At 37.5% G+C, this 20280-nt stretch overlaps 1 protein-coding gene across 4 annotated transcripts in view; it reads right to left on the reverse strand.

Annotated features, from left to right (window-relative positions):
* The window catches only part of Auh (AU RNA binding methylglutaconyl-CoA hydratase), a 159105-nt gene that overhangs the window by 89028 nt on the left and 49797 nt on the right, over positions 1-20280 (reverse strand). For 3 of the 4 annotated variants that reach the window (XR_013430008.1, XM_078030673.1, XM_078030671.1), the window contains one exon: positions 902-994. The exons of the other annotated variant lie outside the window; for it this stretch is intronic. Coding sequence is in view for 2 of the 3 variants with exons in the window: in XM_078030673.1 (XP_077886799.1) it covers positions 902-994 (93 nt within the window). In the remaining variant the exon portion in view is untranslated. The remainder of the gene's footprint in view (positions 1-901; positions 995-20280) is intronic. 4 annotated transcript variants of the gene reach the window in all.

Genomic DNA, 20280 nt, shown 5'->3' on the forward strand with positions numbered 1-20280 from the left:
GAATAAATAGGGACTTAAAGTAGAAAGGAGGAAAACATATATAAGGACAAGCAACCACTAGTCTCAAGACACAATCCAAATTATTTAAATGAATTATATTGACTCTACTTTTAATATGCAGCCATATCAGGTGACAATGGGAGCCAAAGGAAGAATAATGACTGCTGTCTGCTGTCTGATCAGTCCTAGAGCCCATGGAACAGCTAGAGCTGAAACTCTCTGGAAGACATTGTCCAGAAACATCAACACAGAAGATTGGTATTCACACTTACTCCAGGGGGGTAACAGAACTGTGGCCTGTGATTCCAGTTCAGTCACCCCTTTGGCCTTGTTACTTCCCCCTCTTTCTGTTCCCAGCGTCTTCCTGCACCAAAGCTCTGTGCTTGCAGGGTTGCTAGGCACACTGAGTGACTAAATATATGTCAAGTGTGTACCAGGCACCTGGGCAGCACTCAGTAACTGGTCAACTAATTGTCTTCATTATTTTCATAACCATCTCTACATACTCAGAAAACCACTTAGGAATAGAATGAATTGCAAGGGATTATGTTATTATTACTGCACTTAAGAGTTATTAAGTACTTGGTCTAAGCACTCCCACAGTGGTTTCCCCATTTAAGGGGTTGGGGGGGCTCATCTGAAAAGGACAAGACCTACAGTTCAAACTCACATCTGTCTGACCTAAATACTAGCATCTCTTCCTACTGCCATAAAACAGCAAGAGACATCAGAAGTCCCCTTTCTTCAGTGGGGTTCTAAATGCACCATGAGGCCCAACAGGTGACTTTTAAAATGTCTCACTCAAAAACAGGACCAGAACAAAATACTGGAATTAACTCAAAAGTAAATACAAAACCCATTTTTGAACATTACATTTTTAATAGGATCAATTCTCACCTACCTGCTACTCGTATATCACAGGCCAGAGCCAATTCAAGACCACCACCTAGCGCAAGGCCATCTATTGCTGCAATCGTCGGCACTGGAAGATTAGCTGAAACAGGATGACAAAGGTCATGCTTCTTCAATTAGTTCATTATCTCACTATGTAATTCCATTTTTTGTGTGTGTGAATACATTTTTAAATGGGATATTGTATACAGACTCTATATCCATTTTACCTTTAGCAAACCATTTACATCTCCATCATTATTCTTCAAAAACTTTTATCTAATGATTGCATAGTGTTCCACCACTTGAATATACAATAATCATCTTTAAACCTTCCTACCTCAATGAATTTTTCATAAATGCTTTTGGTCAAATTAATAGTTCTATGACTTTTTATAGTATAGTCTTTTACAAGTTGTTTGGTTCATAAAAATTTCAAGGTGAAATGACACGCATAACTCAAATTCGTGATCATTTAAGGGCTACTTTGAGGCTAAGAATGACAACCTCATTTAAAGAAATGATATATGCCCTACAAGAAAGAAGAAGCCCAACCAGTTGCTGTGGCAGCTCCACTATTTAGTGACAGGTGCTCAATGGGCTCCACCCAAACTCACACCTCCTGGGGAGGAGACTTTGGAAGCTTGCCCAGAGGCATGACTGGGAAAAAGCCACCATTCACAGAACTCTAAACTACACTTCTGGAGTCTAGAGAAAGAATATTATTGTATAGAGATTTTTGTAAATTACAATAAAGAGATTTGGCTAGGCATAGTGGCAGATGCCTATAATCCCAACAACTCGGGAGCTGAGGCAAGAGGATCACAATTTCAAGGCCAGCCTGGCAACTTAGTGCGACCCCTTATCGAGATAAAAAATAAAAAAGAGCTGAGGATATAGAGATAGCTCATGGCACAGTACCCCTGGCTTCTATCCCCAGTGCTGGGAGTGGGGGACATTTTACTTCTATAACTTGTCAAAAAATGACTGGTTATATTCATTGATTACTCTGTAAATCAGAAAAATTTCTATTAGTTTTATTTCTGACTATGGGAATATGAAGTTAGGCTGGCTAATCTTATTATATAAAGAGAATGCAGGTTTTTAAAAGATGCCATCCCATGTAGCACAGTGGTAGAATGCTTGACCAACATGTGCAAAGCCCTAGGTTTAACCACTGGACCACAAAATAAGGTGGGGAGGCATTAGTCCCTAAAAGCTCTCTCTTTCATTAGTATGCTAACAGATGAAAGTCCCCAAGAGAGGCAAATCATTTTATTTCTTCAGAAACATATGAATTTGCCCAGTGCAGTGGTGGACGCCTGTAATCCCAGCAGCTCAGGAGGCTGAGACAGGAGGATCGCAAGTTCAAAGCCAGCCTCAGCAAAAGCAAGGTACTAAGCAATTCAGTGAGACTCTGTCTCTAAATAAAATACAAATTAGGGCTGGGGACATGGATCAGTGCTCAAGCGCCCCTGAGTTCAAGTCTCAGTACCAAAAAACAAAAACAAAAACATGAATTTGTGGACTGGGGATGTAACTGAGCAGTTAGAGCACTTGCCTAACATGTGCCAATGCTCAATGATCAATCCACAATACAAAAAAAAAAAAAAATCCCCAAACTTGAAGTATGCTGAATCTCACCCATTCGCACATCAAGAAATTTTCCAGTCTTACTCTGAGACTAAAGTCTGAAAAGGCAGAGAAAGAGCACACATGTGCAGCTGCCACCCAAGACAGAACACTCTAGCAAGAGCAGAGATGCACAGGGCTTTTGCACAGGGAAGACACCTAATGTTCTTTTCTAGCACCCTTAGCAGGGGAAAGAAAGATTGATCAGTGTCGACAATCAGGAAATGAGTTGGGGGAAAGAAAGATCTATCAGTGTTGACAATCAGGAAATGAGTTTAATGTACAAACAGTATCTAGTGAATTTTAACTTTAAAAGAAAAAAATCAATAAAGTGATTAAATGGCAACTTAATCTCAATGGTTCCCCAAAGTCATCTTAAGCTCCTACAAATGAAACAGAATGACTTTGTCACTTGCTCATGACACTTCCTCCTTCCTAAGAACCTGGTTACAGAGCTTATCTATTTGCAGTTCCCTCAATCTTCAACCTCTCCAATCTCATGTCCCTCCCATCAAAACCTTTCCTGAGGCCCTACCTTGGGCTCATCTCCCTTTACAAACTAGTTTCTGGGCAGAGTAGAGTAAGTCCATGTCACCCATACCCATACACCTCCAAGCCCCCAAGATGTTTGCTCCAGGTCCCACAACCAGTGTACAATCTTCAGTCCCCATTAAACATACAGCCTTTAAGATCAGAGTAATCCTGATTACTGTCTCCTTGAATTACCTTCTCCATTTGCCTGCTGGATCCCACCTCCTTCCTGGTTATTTCTCAGTCTTGTACCTTCTCAGTATAAGCTTTACTCGAGAGTTCTCATTCCCACCCAGCTTTTATTATCTGTAATACCAAGAAGTACACACTCCTCTACCTCAAACTCAAATTTCTTCCTATACTGTGTCTGTATAGCCACCTGCCTACTGGACATCTCCACTTAAACACTTTTTCATGTCCACGACAACTCTTCAATACTTCTAGATTCTAACTCAGTTAGGAGCAGATCCACTCACCAAGTCATCCAAGAAGCCATCCTGGATTCCTTTTCAATGCCCATATGCCCAGCTGTTTTGAGTCTTCTAACAGCTTGCTGATCTTCAAGGTCCCCTCCCTGTTCTGTTAGAGTTCCTCACCAGTAGGAAGCCTCAAAATGAATTTCTTTACCTAACCCTCTGATGGATATTCCACATTTCTACAGGGCTTTTCCCCCTGTCTAAAACTGTACAATTATTAATTCCATCTCTGAGATAAAATGAAGTAAACTGTAAGCATAGCACAAGAGGCACCTATTGTCTACCTATTCATCTTTTCTCCAGCCTCAGACAGATACTCTGTGTTCCAACCCCAAGCTAACAGAAGCACCTCTAGAAGTTACACCCATTCAAGAATCCACACCTATGCAAGAGTTGCACCTCCATCTAGAATACCTAGCTAGTCCTTACGTTCTTACATGTCTTTCAAAGCACTACTCAAATATCCCTCCCTTTGTTTCCATGATACCCTGGGCACCCTTCTCTGTCAAACCATCCCCTACTGCACTGCCCATCTGAAACAAAGACCTGATGTCAAATCAAGGCTACTCAATCACATTCTTAAACTGGGATATACCTCCAAGTTTTTCACTGCCTGTTCCCCATCCACTACTTTAAACTTGGTATTTTATCTCCTTTCTATAATTGTTAATTCTTTTGTTTTTAATACCTTAAAAAACAATATGAACTTATGCAGTCACAGGGAGCTTCAGAAATAAAAACCCCAAAGTGTTCCCAAGCTGGAGAGTGTCTCAGTAGAGAATGAATGCTCTCTCTCTAAAGCATGGAATGCCATGCACTGGTAAGTCGGGAAGGAACTCATGAAGAAAGAAGCTTCTGGAAAAGTGACACTGGAATGAATATGCATCTGCTCACCCTACCTGTTTCTAAACACACAGCTCCTAGAACCATTGGAATCTTTGGAGTGATAAGACTATACTTTGTATGCCAGCAAGATAACTGATGAAAAGCTTCAGCATGAGAGCTGATCACAGAAAAGACCAAGCCAGGATTAGATGGCTGGAACTTTCAGCCCCAGCCCCTCAAATCGTTAGGGAGGGGAAAGGAGCTGAAGGTCAAGCTGATCACTCAGCCTCTGGACATGAGAAGTAAAGAAAATGTGGAGGGGCTGACCTGGGAGGGGCTCAAATCAATCAGCTCCTGACCAGGTGCTCTTGACTCTGATGTCAGAGAATATAACCTTTTCCCCAATATTTAATACTTTTGGAATTAATAAAAATCATTTTTAAATTTGATAGTTAACAATTTGAGAAACTAAGTTTCTCATGAAGGATAAAAAAAATTAAGATTACGATTTATAAGAAATATATAATGCAAAATGACAAGAAATTTGGGGTCCTCGTACCAGAAAAAGGTGGGGGTGGAGGCGTGGTATGAGAGAGACTCTAATGCCAGTAACTCCAGAGGCTGAGTGGGGCAGGAGGTCGCAGGATGGATGCCAGCCTGGGGGACTTAGCAAGGTCTTATCTCAAAATAAAAAATAAAAAGGGCTGATAGAACAGAAGGGAGGAAAGGACAAAGGAAATGAGGGAACCAGAAAGGTAATAAGAAAAAGAAAGAGGAAGAACAAGGAGAGGAGGAGGAATCACAGCATCTTCCAATCACTGAAAAGGTTAACTACTTGAGATTTTCAAAATTAATATTTTAGCATTGTGGAAAGCTGTCTATAAAATTTTCCTACTCAAAAATTATTTAGGTAAAATAGCTTACTTATTATTCCATATTAGCTATTTCACATCTTGATAAATTTAAAACTATATATAATTCTTGTTCCCCGCCCCCAGTCCAAGACATTTGTCCTGTTTTTCAGGAAAATCTGCATCATCTCAAAGGGAATGCCACTTTCACAGTTATCTGACATGCCTGTTTTTACATCTTATATAAACACAGGGGAAAGAATAAAGCCCACCTTTAGAAAGGCAGATATCAGTTTAAAGAGCTGAAGGAATATCATAATGGCAGTTGTACATGAGTACAAAGGAATGAAACAGGAACTGCAAATCCAGTGGGCACAAGCTATTCCCACAGCAACAGGATGCAATGATGACTCAATGCGTTATCCAACCATCAGCATCAGACACTATTTTGAGTGCAGTATCAGGAAATGAGCCAGGTATGACATAGAAGATAATAATGCTTTGAAATTCTCCTAAAAATATAATTAAAGCACACAATTACAGAGTTTAACTATTTAAAGAGCAGTAAGGCAGGCCTCTGGTACCCTTCAGCAGCCTCCAGGCCACCATCTCCAAGGGCAACCAGAATGAGAGCAGGGCGAAAACTTTCAACTCTTAAGGAGATGTAATAAATAATGTCGCTTCTTTACAAGGCTCTATAAAAACACAAACAATCTGATTAAGGAGAAATGACAGTGTCAGTCATGTGATTTTTAAATTTGGGTTTTGCCTGAAGACTAGTGTTGTTGTGTAAAACAGAGAAATCCAAGTATTTCAACAGGAATGCCCATAAATTATGTGGAAACTCCAAATAGTGAAATCTTTCAAAGATAGAAATAAAATAAAAACAACTAAAAACCATAATAAATTACTAATTATCCTTTAAGTTCAGCTAAAACTTTATCTCTAGTTTAAAGTACATTCTCCCATTCCAATCAAGTTTTAAGGAAATCAGAAAAACAACACAACACAAATCCCTGAGCAAAGCTTGTGGGCTGGCTGTACCTCAGTTCTCCTACAGGCTCATACCAGGGTCACTGCCAAAGAAGCAGCCTGGGTACTGACATGCACACCAGAGGAGAGGGCTAGGCAGGTAGGAGACAGGAGTTACAAGAGGGAGACGTCCCAGGTGCCACGGACCTTAGAGCAAAAGCCAAAAGGAAGAGTTTTTATAACACTGTTGTTCTAGCACTAGGTTAAAATACAAATAAAGTGGAGAAACTCAACAAACTGTTGTGATGAAAAACAGCTGAACAGCAGCTTACAAGAGGTAAGCTATTCCTTACAAGAGGGTACCCTTATGTTAATAACAAACTGCTAAAGAACAGCATTCCCTTCTACATGCATTGTATATACTGGCTCAACATAGTATCTCCAGGCTGTATTGATACACACAGAAAAAGAAAATAAACTTACTTTTTTTACTAAGAAAATTGGAGAAAAATGCCTAGTAACAGTATGATAAAATAATTACTCCTGCTTTTAATAAAAACCAGAGGAACAAGGGCAAAATGGCATGGGGCCAGCCTCTATCCTGCTATTGCTGCAGGATACCATGATCAGGCACAGGAACAAGATGAGGACCTGGCCACAGTACTTCAGATTTTACGCAGAGTGATTAAGGCAAAAGGTATTTTCCTTAATTCATAATAGCATAGCTATAAGTAAAGTTTATAAAAGTAGAGTTGGAAAAAGCAATACATTAAGATAATACCACAAAAAGACATTACTTCCTCAGCATCTTTGTGTTTTTGTTGTTGTTGTTGTTTGTTTGGTGATTTGGGGTTTTTTGGTTTGGTTTGGTTTGGTTTAGTTTGGTACAGGGATTGAACTAAGAGGCACCAACCACTAAGACACATTCCCCAGCCCTATTTTGTATTTTATTTAGAAGGGTCTCACTGAGTTGCATAGTGCCTCACTTTTGCTGAGGCTGGCTTTGAACTCGCCATCCTCCTGTCTCAGCCTCCTGAGCCACTGGGATTACAGGCCTGTGTCACTGCACCCTGTTTCCCTCAGCATCTACAGAAAAACCTGATACAATGTTTATAAAACCATGCAATATGACATAAATGGTAATTTCTTATAATTTTTTTAAAAAGCAATTCAGCTATTGAAAAGAACCCATTCTTTCCTATAAGTGAGTGTTGATAATATAGCTACAATGAGATCCACTGCTTTATTACTGACAATAGCCAAGCTGGAACATCAAAGATGGAGTCCTGGATGGGAGTTCAACAGTGGTTAAGTTGGTACTGTAAGCTCATGCGCACTTTACGTTGCTAACAAATGAGGAAACTGTCAAAGTCTAAACTCAGTCACTGGGTCATCAACATAAACGCCAGGCAGCAAGCAGCAGAATGCAGCCATGAGTGGGGAGTTCAGATGCTGAATTTCAGTCAATCTGTCACTGAGACAACTGGGAGACAGGAGAAATATTGCTTAATTTCTCTAAGCCTATCCCTGACCCACCTACTTTCCCCTTCTTTTCTATGTATGTACCTTTTAATCTACCAAATACATATAAAGTGCCTACTATGTTGTGGCCACTGTCCTAAAAACTTTACAAATAAAGTTTAAAGTTTATTTAAAACTCTCATCAGCTTTATGATGTAAGAACAAAGACCTTCAGTTTGCAGATGAGGCCACCAAGGCACAGGGGAGCTGCTGTTACTCTCCTGGCATGACTAAAACTTGAGCACAGATAGTGGCGCTCTTCCCCATTACTGCCTGTCACTACCTCTCACAGCCCAGACCCAGAGCCCCTGAAAAGCATCCACATCATATGCCATCTTTCCGCCCTCCTCTAAGGACATCTGCCCTGAGAACAGGGAAATGCTGAGACTGTGGGAAGTGACCAGTACACTGGCTCTGTAGGTACTAAGATCAAAATCTCCGTTCACCGGGTCCAACTGGGGGACATGGGAAACTGGATACAAAGCACCAGTCAGCTGACTAATAGAGTTCTGCCTTGAGTTTTCTCTGGGTATCCCCAACAAGAGAACTGTGTCAGTGTCCCAGTATAGGCCTCCAAAGTAGGAAAGGTCAAGGCCAGAGCATCTCCCCCTACCAAAATTCCCAAAAAGGAAAGCCTCTCTGGGGAAAATGCAGAGATGAGAGGCCAGGGTAGGGTTAAGTCACCACACATTTCCACTTATCTTGACAGTTATTATTCAGTAATGTAACTGAGTAATATAATAACTTTACCTGTGGCTCCAACTCCTAGCATTTTTTAAAATGTTTCTTGACATGGCAAATGTAGTTACATCTATTTCTGATAAAATATATACATACACACACACACACACATAAATAAATAAAAACACTGTACGTAGTTAACTTTGACCTAGCCAGAAAAAATACATATGCACAAACTTCTGCTTCAGTACCTCTTGAGTTCTATTTTCCCTTGCTACCCAAAGAGTGGCACTGGCAACTCCTGTACACTTCTTAAAAATGTAGAACTCAGTCCCACTTCAGACCTGCTGAACCATGATCTGCATTTTAACAAGACCCTCAGGTGACTTATAAGTGGATTAAAATTTAAGGAGCTCTGGGTGACTGTGCAGAGAACCTGAACTGTCTCATAATCCCACAGGATAACATACTGTCTTCACTCAGATTAACACCAATAACAGGAGGAAGCCAGAAGCACCCTAATTCTTGGGGTATGACTCATAAATATAAAGATGATGAACACTTAGGCACAAATGTCTATATAACAGCCCAGAATTGGTCACGACCCAAATGTCTATCTATATCATGAAACACTACTCAGTAAAGAAACTATCGACATGCTACAAAATCAATGAATTAAAAAAAAAAAAACCTCTCTGCTAGTGAAAAAGACATACAGAAATGAACACTATCTTCCATTTTTATAAAATCTTAAAATATGGAAATTAATTGATAGAGACAAAGCAAATTCTATTAGACAGCTGGGGACACGTGGATAAAGGTAAAGAGGAGCAAGAGAAAGGGATTACAAAGGGTGATAAAATTTCTGCAGAGAATGGATATATTTTTTCATAAGTCAATGTATAATTCATGGCATGTCAATTATATCTAAATAAATATTTTTAAAAATTAATTGACTTACTTGATAAGAAAATGCTAATGCCAACAAAAGAAAGGTATACTGATTTCATAATCTTCTGTAAATAAGGGTTGATGGAAAGATGTAATTTCAGACAGACAAACCACGTAACAGAGGTAATTGTAAGTTAAAAATTATTTTAAAAGCTAAGAAAAAATAATAGAAAGGAGGAAAAAATTTAAAAATAGAAATATACTTATTTTGTCATCACTTGGAGTAGGAAGTCAAGAGAACTTTCTAAACAAAACAATGGATCAAGTATAATTCATAAAATAAAGATAAGGTAGTACAAAAATACAACTCTTTCACGTTATTGAAATAAAATCCATAAACAGAAAATATAGAACATAATTAAAATAATTTTCAAAATGTAAAGTAAGCAAAATAATAAAGTACAGAAAATCATAATGACAGGAAGGTTAACACCACCCCATTTAGACAAGTGAAGGACCTATATTCATCTAGCAAGAAAATGACTCCACCCAGATCACAGAGCAAACTCCAGCTACAAGCAGAACATCACAAAAAGGGAGTAAGAGCCCTTAAACAGCCAGGTATGGAACCCCAGCCAAGTACGGAGAAAACAACTCCCAATCCTTACAAGGGTAACAGGAGGGAAAAGAGAGCCTCCTATCTACTGATATATACACATTTCATGCAAAAGTCAAGGAAAGGTCTAAAAATGCACACATTAGCAATGATTACTTATGTGTAAGAGAAAGATGCAGGAAACGGCAATGAAGAGTTTAAATGTTTATAATAAACATACATTCAAATATTCCTAAGGAATTAAAAACGATCAACAGAAAAAAGGCTGGGCATAATGATGTGTGCCTGAAACTCCACCTACTAAGGAGGGTGAGACAGAAAAAGGATGCAAGTTCAAGGTCAGCTTGGGCAACTTGACAAGACCCTGTCTCAAAATAAAAAATACAAGGTTAGGGAAGTAGCTCAATGCTAGGGCATCCCTGGGTTCCATATCCAATACCTAAAAAAAGAAAAAGAGACAGGGGGAGCAGGGAGGGAAGGAGAGGGGGGACAGGAAGAGAGGGGAAGGAAGAGAGGGAGAGAGGGAAGGAAGAGAGAGAGAGAGAGAGAGAGAGGGAGGGAGGGAGGGAGGGAGGGAGGGAGGGAGGGAGGGAGGGAGGGGAAAAAAGGAAAAAGAACCAAAAATAATTAGTGAATTCCTTTTTTGGTCTTGTCCAATTCTAGAGTAATATTCTGGAACAACACAGCTTGCTTAAGCCATTGCTCCTACGTAAAAAGTACAATTTTTCCCCAAACTGGCAAAAGTCACAACGTGAGTAAATTGCAAACAAGGAAGGACTGTCGTAAATCATAAATTGTCAAGTTTAAATATAAACTTAGCTATGATTCAACAAGGCAGAGATGTTAACAACTCGGAAAATAATTGACTTCTAGACACTTGCTTTCATTTTCCAACATTCTTGGCAAGAGGATAAAGAAAACTAAAATCGAGATCTGTAACTCACTACGTGGAAGACAAATCAAGGCAATTAGCTGGCATGTTCTATTAACCAATCTTTCAAACACCATAATTCAGCACTTTGCATTTCCAGTCTTTATTTCAAATTAGGAAAATGAAGAAGTAAAATATATGCTGTACTGCACATAATTTAACTACATTACTTAATATTTTAAAACTTTTTCTTGACCCTCAAACAAATGCAAAATTCATAATAAATATAAATATACCGTCTATGTCACAGATGGGTCAATTTTGCAATCTCTAAAATTAAGTAATTCTTAATAAAATATATACAAAATAAAAGTCAATCACTTAGAGAAAGAAAATATAATATATATAAACATAAAATACAACCTCCCAAATGATACGACCACAGTTACTGTGGTACTAATTATTTTCAGAATAAGCTACACTTTATTTCAGATAAAGTGAAATAAAAATGAAATGCCTGAAAAAACTTATGACTTACATAAAATGGTGATAATCACCAAAATCTAAAAAAAAAAAAAAAAAAAAATCAGTCATCTCTATGTCTTCTGTTTAGTGTTAGGTACACTAAATCACATGAACAGTTTAAAAGGGATGTACCTCAAATCTGTGCACACTCTTCAGTATTCACTACTCATAAACCTCTAAATGCTAATAAGTAGGAAAATTTTTAAGTAGATTTATACTTTACAAGTATATTTCCTAGTAACTTTTTATATAATTAAAGTGATTACAACTACTAAATGTGTTAAGTGACAAATACAACACTTGAAACTTCAGTCAAAAATTATTCATGCCTTATTCATGCTGAAATACTGGATCTTATGTCAGAAACTATTATTTCTAAGCCACAATAAATCAGATATTATACTTCATAGAAATGTACATACATATCTTTTAGAGAAAACTTATCAAATAATTTTATTTATATAATACTTAAATACTTCATGGGAAATATTCATCTATAACAAGATATTTTTAAAATAACTAGGATTTTTGTTTTTTTCTTAATAGGACCTAGAACAACAAAAAAAAACAATAATCAGACTACAGTGTAAGGGAGAGGGGAGTACACTCCCAAAACTGCCCAAGAAATGCAGCTTGTTTATAATTTCCCAGGTAAGAAAGCAGCTGTCCCAAACTCCTAACAACTTTCTACAAAAATAAAACATAAAAAAAATTAAATGCCTGTTAATGTCACTGAAAACAATGATGCAAAATCTAGCAGCAATTCTTATCAGTCATCTAGTTTGACCTCTCAGGGGCATTTGATTTAACTCCCCTTAAAACATTTTCTTTCAAATAAATGGATTCTTCCTCCCTCCATACTCTGGTGGGACTATCTTTCTGGTTCTCCTCTTTCTACAGTAACACCCCACCCCCACCACCCCCACCACCCCACCACCCCCACCCCTGTGCCTTAGCCAGTGCCACAGTTCTGCATAGCATCAACATTCTGATGACTCCCAAATGTGCCTCTCAAATCTGACTACTTGTCTAAAATCTCCACTTGGATGTAAACTTTAACTCTTAAGTTACACCTGCTACCCCCATCTAGATAAGGTGCAGTTTGTCCCAATTTCCAACAGCAGACCCCATCCAAGAACTGCTTCATCCATGTTCATTCTATCATCCTCGTTCACATAACAGGATTAAAAGGGAGCGGGGGTAGAAAGAGAAATTAAGATGCAGGCAAGTTTCAGCATGATTCTTAGAATATTAGTTAAAGGCAAACTGAAAGAAACTCCAGGAGAAAGTCCAATATGAAGACAGGAAGAAAGAATTACCCTTTGGCTCCCATGTCTGCCCCAGCTGGATCCCAGCCCATTTGCCCTTGTATTTGGGTCTGCCTACCATGTACCGGTTACCATGCTAGTTACCAGGCAGGGTTGCAAAAAATGAAGTCCACTTATTTCTTACAACAGGGAGGAGATATGGAAAGTACCAGATGGCAGAAGATTAGAATCCATATGAAGAGATTCTGTTCAACCAGTATGCCTCTGTAAACTTATAACAAAACAATTCAGAGGAGTTCAGTTTAATAATGTGTAAAATGCAATTTCTCTACAAGAAAATAAACATCTTACATGTTTGTGAAAAATGTTAAGCCCAGGGGATCTTTTGACATCCTGAGAGTCCCATCATATTGTGAGATATAATGTAACTACAAGCTTAATATAAATATAGTAGGAGGAAAGATCATATAGATAACAAAACCTTAAGGAAATTTTTCTTGCACAAACACAGCTAGGCTAAGGCATAAGTAGAGTGTGATTCCAGTAAAAAAATCTCTGCCAAGGGCAGCCCAGATAAGTTTGATATGTGTGTGCATCTACTATACTAAGGTAAATTTGTTTTAAGTTGTTAGTGACTTACTTCATGCTACTTTAAGCCTTTCAATTCTAAACTTCAAATATGTCCCAATTCTAAAATTCAAAAACACAATAACAAAAATAAAATGAAAAGCACTCCTTGAGATTTATCCCATAAAATTTACATCATTTTTTCATACAGATTTGTTCATCTATTGCACAAAAATATCTTTTTTGTATTTGACAAAGAAATACAACTTTTTCTGATAGGAAAAAAAAGTACATGAATTGTAGAATTTCAATCACATGAAGAAAATATAACCAGAGAGTACAAAATTTTCAAAAATTATTTCTTTTTATAAAACCTTTTACCAAAATCTTTAGAAAAAAGACTTTAGTTAGGTAGAGGATTCAAAATCTGCCCCTTTTAAGGTAATTATCTGCATTTCAAAGCAAATTCAGCCTACATTTACAAAGCTAAATGAAAGTTTCTGCAATTTTATTTCATCAGAGAAAGGAATAGGAAGCTGGAAATTCCTGACATTTTGAAGGAGTACTGTGCAAGATCACTCAGAAAAACAACATTTTACCTCACATTAGAATCTACAATGTAATATTTGAGTGAAAAACTATTTTAAATATATCTTCATTACTAAGTACTAATTGTTGAAGGCCTCAAAAAGAGAGAATTGGGCCCAACTCCTCAGAGTTTGTATCTAAGACAGAATTTCAAACATGTTTCTCAGCTCTGCATGAACTGTCAACTAATCTAAATCCTTGCTAAAGATAAGAAGGAGGACCAGGATGTAGCTCAGTGATAGAGGGTACATGCCTAACACAGATTAGAGTGCCACAAAAAAGAAGTAAATACATAAGAGTGGCCATCAGTGGACACACAAGTAACATGTCGACTCTCTATACTCTATACTGGTAATCTGCATAATTTTGGTCCCCATTGTGATGCACATCCTGCCACAACCAGGAAAACCTGCAAGGAAGGTGTACACCAGGAAGCCCTGGAAACTACAATGTTTGTAGACTCTAATCATTCTATGTCTGTGTTTCCTTGCTGAGGCCTAATACTTCAAAATAATGGATTTGTTACTTTCAACAGAGATACTTCATACTTGAAGAGGGGAAGAGACTTGTAACAATAATCAATGTCTTAGGAATCTGATAACTCTCCATTTCCTCTGAATGAAGCATGTCAAAAAAGCCACATCACTTTTCTTTTTAAAAACAAAATAAATGAATTTTTTTTCTAGGATTTTGGAGTTACTGTTTAGAAAGAACAGACTTTCTAAGAAGTTAGGAACACTAACATAAAAAATGTAAGTGAAAATAAGGAACTTCTTTCTGATCTGTATTTTAATAAACTAGTTTTCACGAAAGTTCAGCAGCTTTAAGTTCCTCAGAATCTTTCACTAAAAACAAGCAGAGCACAGGAAATATCAATGGCTATTTGCCCCTCAGACCCACAGAGAGAGTCTCCAGTTGTGGGAAATGTAAACTTCACAGGACAAGGCAGGGAAGTGATGTCCAAAAGGCAGGATAAACCCTGACTTGTCCCATAACTGATACTACAATTGCAAAATAAAATTATAGCTTCACAGCCTGAAATTTTAACACCCACCTTGAGGGAGAATGGGCAGGCCCCACAACACATACTCAGGGTACTTAACCACTGGGTCTGAATATGAAGGAGCCCCATAAGAATAGGCAGGATCTTCTGCCACCAAATCCATGACCATCCACCAGCCAAGCCACCTTCTCCCAAGGAAAAAATTAATCTAGCAAGCTCTTCTCTCAGAAAATGAACAAATAATATGAGAAGAATTAGTGAAGTAAGGACCAAGAAATAAGAAGTGTATCAAATGTTCTTCCTGCAATGTCTGGTCTGTTAGTCCACTTTATTAAGGTTGAAAATGGATTTCTCTCCCTTGAAAAGAATTTCTCTCCCTTGAAAAGCCTTAAAACTAGAAAATATTTTTGAAAATGTAGAATTTTGGCTTTCCTTGAAAATAAGAAAAATATAAGAAAAAATAAAAACAAAACTATTCAATAAATAAGAAATGTCTTCAGGACTCAATATATATGAATCTTAAAAAATTGTTTGATCTAACTTGGCACATATGAAGAATATATTCACATACACATAATGAAGCATAACAACAACTCCCATATAATTAATACTCCAAGTACAGCAAGGTCAGAGCTAATACTTTTCTGTCCACTTGCTCTCTTCACCTGCCTTCCCAAACCCAAAGGAAACCAACACTTGCCAAACCCGTGTTCATCTTTTTCGAATTTTTCTTATGTACAAGTGTGATTTCATTTACACATCCACAAACTATAAACTGTTTAATTTTCCATGCTGTTTATAAAAAAGATCATATTGCTTCAAATATTCATCCATACTCTTACATGGGTATATTACTCATTTATATGCAATGCTGACTAGTATCTAATTGTACAAATATACACAAAACATTCACCCATTCTCCAGTCATCGAGATTTGGATGTTGTCATCTTTCTGCTATTAACAATGGAAGCGTCCCTAGGGCACATATACAAAACTGTCTATAGACCAATGTATTTTCAAATCCAAATACCAAGCCTTCATTAGTAGATCAAAATTAGGCTTTAAAAAAAAATATAGCATAGGGTAGCATCAACTGTAGTACACAAGGAAAAGAAGATGAGTTTTGATACTCACCCAGCACTATGTGTTCAAGGGGCCAAACTGTAGATTTCTTTCTTACTATGGGGTTAGCAAAAAGGCTTAAAGTCACCCCTCTAGGTAAATGCCCCCTAAAAAGTAAACTACAAAGTTTCATGAAATGTGGACATTCTAATATGTAAGGCAATATCAACCTGGTTCCCTAAGCAACTTGACCAATTTGTCTCCCTTTGGAAGTGTGTCAAATGTTCTTGCTGGTGATCTGCTTCCTCACGAGCTCTTAGCAGTACAAAGTTTAAACATTTCTGGATAATGCTATGGACAGAACAGCCTTCCACTGTGTCTTACTTTGCATTTCCACAATTACTAATGAGGCTGACCATCGTTCCAGGTTCACCCCCTTCTCCTGCTCTAGTGTGAAGTCCTCTCTGTGGTGCCCTCGTACTGACCACAAAGCTGTGGTCTCGCTGAGTGTCCATTCCTCTGTGCAAATGTATATACACAAATCCTTTAGCACCTGCTTCAAGTATTTTCTCCCAGTTTGTGACTCTATTTTATGTACAGTAATTTTTGAAGAACAGGTTTCTTAAGTTTAATTTGGTAGAATTTATCAATCTTTCCTTTTATGTGGTTTCTTCATAATTAATTATTTATTTAATAGCTTTGTCATTAATTACTTAATAGGTCTGCCATTCCCTAGCAATCCACATCGCTACCTCTGTCATATCTAAGTTTCCCTACTTGGGTGGATCTGTTTTGGAGTTCTGTGTTTGTGGGTCAGATCCAAGATGGCTACACAGTTAGGCTTCTTGACTGAGATTTCTGACCAGCTATGTTTAAGTATACAGTCCAGGTCATAAACACCTCCATTCAGCAATATGGACCCAAGGTCACAAACATCTGCTCATGGCATGCAGATGTAACCTGCTGGCGCTGTGTCTTCTTTGTTGGGCCTGCATACAATAAAGGCCTATGCAGAGACTCAGGCTGGGGGTGGCTGCTGCCTCTGAATAAAGCATGTCTACAATCCCAACTGTGCATCCCATCTTCTTTTACCTGCACAGATCCCAAATTTGTTCCCCAGGGCCTGAGCTTCAATCAGACAGTGTTCCACTCCAGTGGGCCACCTGTCTATCACAATGCAAATAATGTATCACCTTAATTTCTATGTCATTAAAATAAGTCTTGAGTACTAATAAGACCTCCTCATTTCCTCCTACTTTAGTAGAAGTAGTTGGCTATTTGGGGTTGCTTTTTGCTCATGTTCCTCACTAAATCAATGCTGAGAATTTGCAGGGTTTTTATGTTTTTGCGACGTCAAAGATTGAACCCAGAACCTCACATTCCTAGTTCTTTTTTTAAAACTATATTTTGATGCAGGGTCTCACTGTCTCTTAGGCTGGCCTCAAACTTACAATCCTTCTGCCAAAGCTTCCTGAGTAAGGAGAATGCAGGTGTGTCCCACTGTACCCAGTTGATCCTTTTAGCTTTTTGATGTAGAGGACTCAGGACAGTGTCACTTCTTCTTTTTCAGTCTTTACTTACCTTTCTATACAGACAGGACTTCAGAACAGAACTGGACAGAGATGGTGATGGGAGTGGTCTCTTACCTCATTACTGATTTTAGAAAATGGCCTCTAACATTTCACAGATGCTTTTCACAGGGCTAATGAGTTTCCTTCTATTTCTAATTAACTGTGAGCTTTTTTTCATGAATACCTGTTGATATTTCTCAAATGCTTTTTCTCAATCTATGCTTTAACTTAATTGCTAAATATCATAAATAAAAATTAATTCTTTCAAATAGAAACCACCCTTACATTCCTTGGTCTTTTTTGACAACCAGCTAGATTTCATCTATACTCATATAGATGAGTTCCTCATATTCCTTTCTCCCACTGTTTCTTTTATACTTAGGTATAAAGGGTACACAGGTGTAAAATGATGATATAGATGTGAAAAGTTGAGTTTAGAAGTAAATTCTCACTAGACTTGACTGTAGAATCATTTATATAAGATTGTAATGATCTGTTCTTTGCAAGTTCAGCAAAATGCCTGAAATGTACATCTTCAACATTTAAAACTATTCTACCCAAGATTTCTTCCTTTTTTTTTTTTTTTTTTGTTGTTGTTGTTGTTTGCTTTTGTTCTGTTTTGGTTTGGTTTTCCAATGCTGGGGGTTGAACCCAGAAACTTGTGCATGCTAGGTAAACACTCTACCAACTGAGCTATATACCCAGCCCACTGAAACCAAAATCTCATGTTTACTGGCACAATTTTCTCAAGACATTTTCTTTTTATCTTCACAGTCTCTACAGTGGCTATAATCTTGTCTTTTTTCATTTGCAGTGTATTATTAAATACACTGTACTCCCTTGAAAGGGCTTGGCTGAGAATTTGTTCCTCTCTATTGTTCCTCTTCTTGCCTCTGAAAGTTCCCTGAACTTTCTTGGGTTTACAACTTTTCAAAATAACTTTTTAAGGTAAAGCTTAGTTATTTATTATCACTGATTTTTCTCTTACTAACATATGAATTCAAGATTGTGAATTTCCCTCAAGTAACTCTTTGGCCAAATCTCATGTATTGAATATACAACAATCAATCCTCTTCTTCCCCTTCTTCTTTTTTTCTCTCAGTAGTGGGGATTTAACCCAGGAGTCCTTTGTCACTGAACTATACCCCAGTTCTTTTTTATTTTTATTTTGAGACACGGTATCACTAAGATGCTACAGCTATCCTCAAACTTGCATCCCTCTTGCCTCTGCCTCCAAAGTCAATGGGATTACAGGATGCATCACCATGCTCAGCCTAATGATTTATGCTTAGAATTCTTTTTCCCCCTCTACAGTTCCTCCTCTGGCTCATGAGCTAATTAATAGTTTCTTTTAAATTGACAAATATTTGGTTTTCTATGTTGGCATATTTTGTTTCTAACTTACCTATATTGTGAACAGCAAACGTGGTCTCTGTGTATCAATTTTCTGAAATTTAACAAATTTGGGGGGCCGGATAACACATTTTTTGTATTCATGAGAACAATAGTTTTCTCTGATCTGGGGTTAAGAGTTCATTAAACCAAACTTGGCAACCATGTTTAAATCATTATCTTTATTAACTTTGTGGTTTTAACCTCATGATAAATTGAAGGAGATGAGTTGAAATTATCCACAATGATTATAATTTCACTGATGATAATAAATTAGCCAATTTTTCCGTATCATTTTATCTGTATATACACAGGCTTAGGGTTATGCTTCCTGAAAAATAACCTTTATCATATATAGTAACTCATTAATAATGACTTTTTTTTTAACCTATCCCTTTCTTTTGGTTAGCAATCTTCTGGTACAAAAATAGCTACACAAGATGTCGCCATTGTTAACAACACATAACTGGGGATTTTAACTTTAATAGCAAGTTTAACTGACTTAATATCATTAACTGATATTAATGGTAACCATTAGCCATATTTCAACAGCATCTTACTTAGTTTGTTCTTAATTTGTATGCTTCTTTTTTCTTTTTTTTTTTTTGTTTGTTTTTGGTTTTTGGTGGCAATGGGGATTGAACCCAGGTCCTTGTCATGGCAGGCAAACATTCTACCAACTGAACTATATCCCCAGCTCTGTCCTTCCATTTTTTAAGACTATAGGAACTTGTGGTTTTTGTTTTTTCTTCCTACTCCTTCTATCCCTCTACTCATTAGCAAGTTTTATGCTCCATTCTGGTTCCTAAATCTTACCAAGAATGCAAATCCCTAAGTGTAATATCTTAAGCTCCCTACCACAGAATATAAAGAACTTAAAACCCTTAAGTCTCCAAATAACAATGAAAATTTCCTGAGCTAACCATGAAGCAAGCTGTCCAAGTTAGAACTGGAAACCGGTCAATTTTAAAACTAAACAAATTAAAAGAATGGAAGGTAGAATTAATTTCAAATGAGGAAAAATAAAGAAATTAGAAGAAAACTGAGATTTGGGCTGGGGATGTGGCTCAAGCGGTAGCGCGCTCGCCTGGCATGTGCAGGGCACTAGGTTCGATCCTCAGCACCACATAAAAATAAAGATGTTGTATCCACCAAAAACTAAGAAATAAATATTAAACAGTTCTCTCTCTCTCTCTCTCCCCCTCTCTCCCTCTCTCCGTCTCCCTCTCCCTTAAAAAAAAAAAAAAAAGAAAACAGATTGTTTTAGGGAGGGTGGTCAGTGCTTAATTTCATTCTAGTACACACTATGAGCTAAAACTGCTTTTTATATTTTAAATAGCTAACAAAAAATTTAAATATTATTTCATGACACACAAAAATTTTATGAAATTAAAGCTTCAGTATGCATAAAACTTTACTGCAAAAAGAGCCATGTACATTTGCTTATACAAATGTTCAAACATGGTCTGAGTCTCCTTTTACACTGTAATGTCAAAGTTGAGTAGCTGCAACAGAGATCACATTGCCTGCAGAGCCTATCATATT

Source organism: Ictidomys tridecemlineatus, chromosome 13, assembly GCF_052094955.1.
Source record: "Ictidomys tridecemlineatus isolate mIctTri1 chromosome 13, mIctTri1.hap1, whole genome shotgun sequence".
In the NCBI taxonomy this organism is placed as follows: domain Eukaryota; kingdom Metazoa; phylum Chordata; class Mammalia; order Rodentia; family Sciuridae; genus Ictidomys; species Ictidomys tridecemlineatus.